Raw genomic sequence first — 1,838 nt, forward strand, 5'->3', positions numbered from 1 at the left:
AATTCATGTTAACCTTCCTGCAGGCACTGGGTGCAGAGGAGAGTGACCAAGGGGTAAGTGGGAAGGACGCCCTGCTGAGCTGGAGCAAAACATCCCACCCGAACCAGCACTGCGGTGGTGCATCTCCCCCTGCAGTGGTGTACAGCAAAAATAATTCATCCTAATGTGATAAACCCAGTGAGCACAGCCCTGCCACGGCCAGATCCTTGGGGAGCATGGCTGGGATTACAGCCAGGGGATGGAGGGTCCCCAGCCCCAGGGTCCTGACCCCTCTGTCCCTCTTTGCTTCTTTTGCAGTTCGTCGTTGACTGTGGCAGTGTCCCCACCATGCCCACCCTCTACTTTGCCATCAGTGGAGCCCAGTTACCACTGCCCCCCTCTGTCTATGTCTTAAATGTAGGTGTGAGTTCCTCATCCCCAACACGAGTTTGCCACCGTGGGGCACCTTTGCCCAGGGGAAAGTCAGAGTTTCTGTTCAAACACAAAGCGGCTCGAGCGCTGTGTAGCCCAGCACCCCATTGCATGGTGCTTTTGCGTGTATTTATAAGGGTCTAATCCTGCTCCCAAAGCAGCCATGGGCAGCACACATCCCCTGCAGTCCTCACCAGCACTGAAATTTGCTCTGTTTTCCCCCAACAGAATGATGGTGTCTGCACTGTTGGGGTCGAGAGCACGTACGTGCCCTCTGCCAGCGGCCAGCCGCTCTGGATCCTCGGGAACATCTTCCTCAGGCAGTGGTTCTCCATCTTTGACATGGCCAACAACAGGGTGGGCTTTGCCCTCTCAGTTTAGGGATGCTGAGCATCCCCCCAGGAGTAATTTGTCACCTTGGACCCATCTATGGTGATGAGTAGTCTCCAGATCTCCTGTAGTGAATAAAGGGCTGCAAATCCACCTGGTGGCTCGACTGGCTGCGGCTGAGCAGGGGCTGGAACAGCTCTTCTTCATGAAGCAACAAGGTCTGATTCTATGCTCGAGGTTCCAGGCACTGTCTGGGCTCTCAGATGTGCTATGGAGCCTTTGGATTTCTGGCAGTTAACAAAGTTGGGGTTGCCTCTTTGATTGGGACCCCTGCTGGGGCTGGCTGGGAAACTGGGATGGCAAAGTCTGTGAGCCAGGAACCTCCATCTCCCATCTGTGCTGGGGAAGAGTTCAGCCCCTCTCAGCACAAATTTACCTGCAAGGACCTTCTTGACATCTGTCCCTCCCCAGAAACTCCCTCCTGGGACAGACATTGAATCAGTGAATGCAGTTTGACCTTAGTGACCTCGGGGACCCCAGAGCTGAGCTGGTGCAGTCGCTGGAGGCTTCAGGAACCAGTTTGGAGCAGGATGTGCAGAGATGTGTGAGCAGCTCCTGGTCTGGGGGAACTGCCCACGCGAATTTGCACATCCACTGGGGACTGCAAAGTTCCATGCCAGGACACTCTGGCTGAGGAAAAACCTGGTTTTGCTCTTGGGGGGTGAAGCTCTTCAAGGCTGCAGCCTGGAAGGACGGGGGATGAAAGGGAAGGGGGTGCAGTGCCTGGGACACTGATGTGATCCTGGTGCGAGGGGCTGTAAAACCCTAGTGCGAGGGGCTGCGTGACCCTCGTGCAAGAGGATCCTTGCTCCTGGTGCAAGAGGCTGCAGGACCCGTGCACAGTTCTGTCTTCACCCCCGTTCTGGCACCCACCTTCCCGGGCCCGTTCCGGGGGTGAAAAAACCCCGTTTTTTGGAGATGAAATCAGCAAAACCAACCCTGTGCTGTGGCCGAGGCGGGGACTACAAGTCCCGGCAGGCTGGGGCAGCCCTGCCCCGCTCCGGACTACAGCTCCCGGCGTACTGCGGGGCGGGCCT

At 56.9% G+C, this 1,838-nt stretch overlaps 1 protein-coding gene across 1 annotated transcript in view; it reads left to right on the top strand.

Annotated features, from left to right (window-relative positions):
- LOC104397137 (gastricsin-like) overlaps nucleotides 1-792 on the top strand; it is a 4,694-nt gene extending 3,902 nt beyond the window's left edge. The window contains exons 8-10 of the mRNA XM_010007067.1: nucleotides 1-53; nucleotides 298-396; nucleotides 640-792. The exon at nucleotides 1-53 is cut by the window's left edge and continues 17 nt beyond it. Coding sequence (XP_010005369.1) covers nucleotides 1-53; nucleotides 298-396; nucleotides 640-792 — 305 coding nt within the window. The remainder of the gene's footprint in view (nucleotides 54-297; nucleotides 397-639) is intronic.
- The last annotated feature ends 1,046 nt before the right edge of the window (nucleotides 793-1,838 follow it).

The sequence above is a fragment of the Chaetura pelagica genome, unplaced genomic scaffold, assembly GCF_000747805.2.
Source record: "Chaetura pelagica isolate M959 unplaced genomic scaffold, ChaPel_1.0 scaffold757, whole genome shotgun sequence".
Lineage (NCBI taxonomy): Eukaryota > Metazoa > Chordata > Aves > Apodiformes > Apodidae > Chaetura > Chaetura pelagica.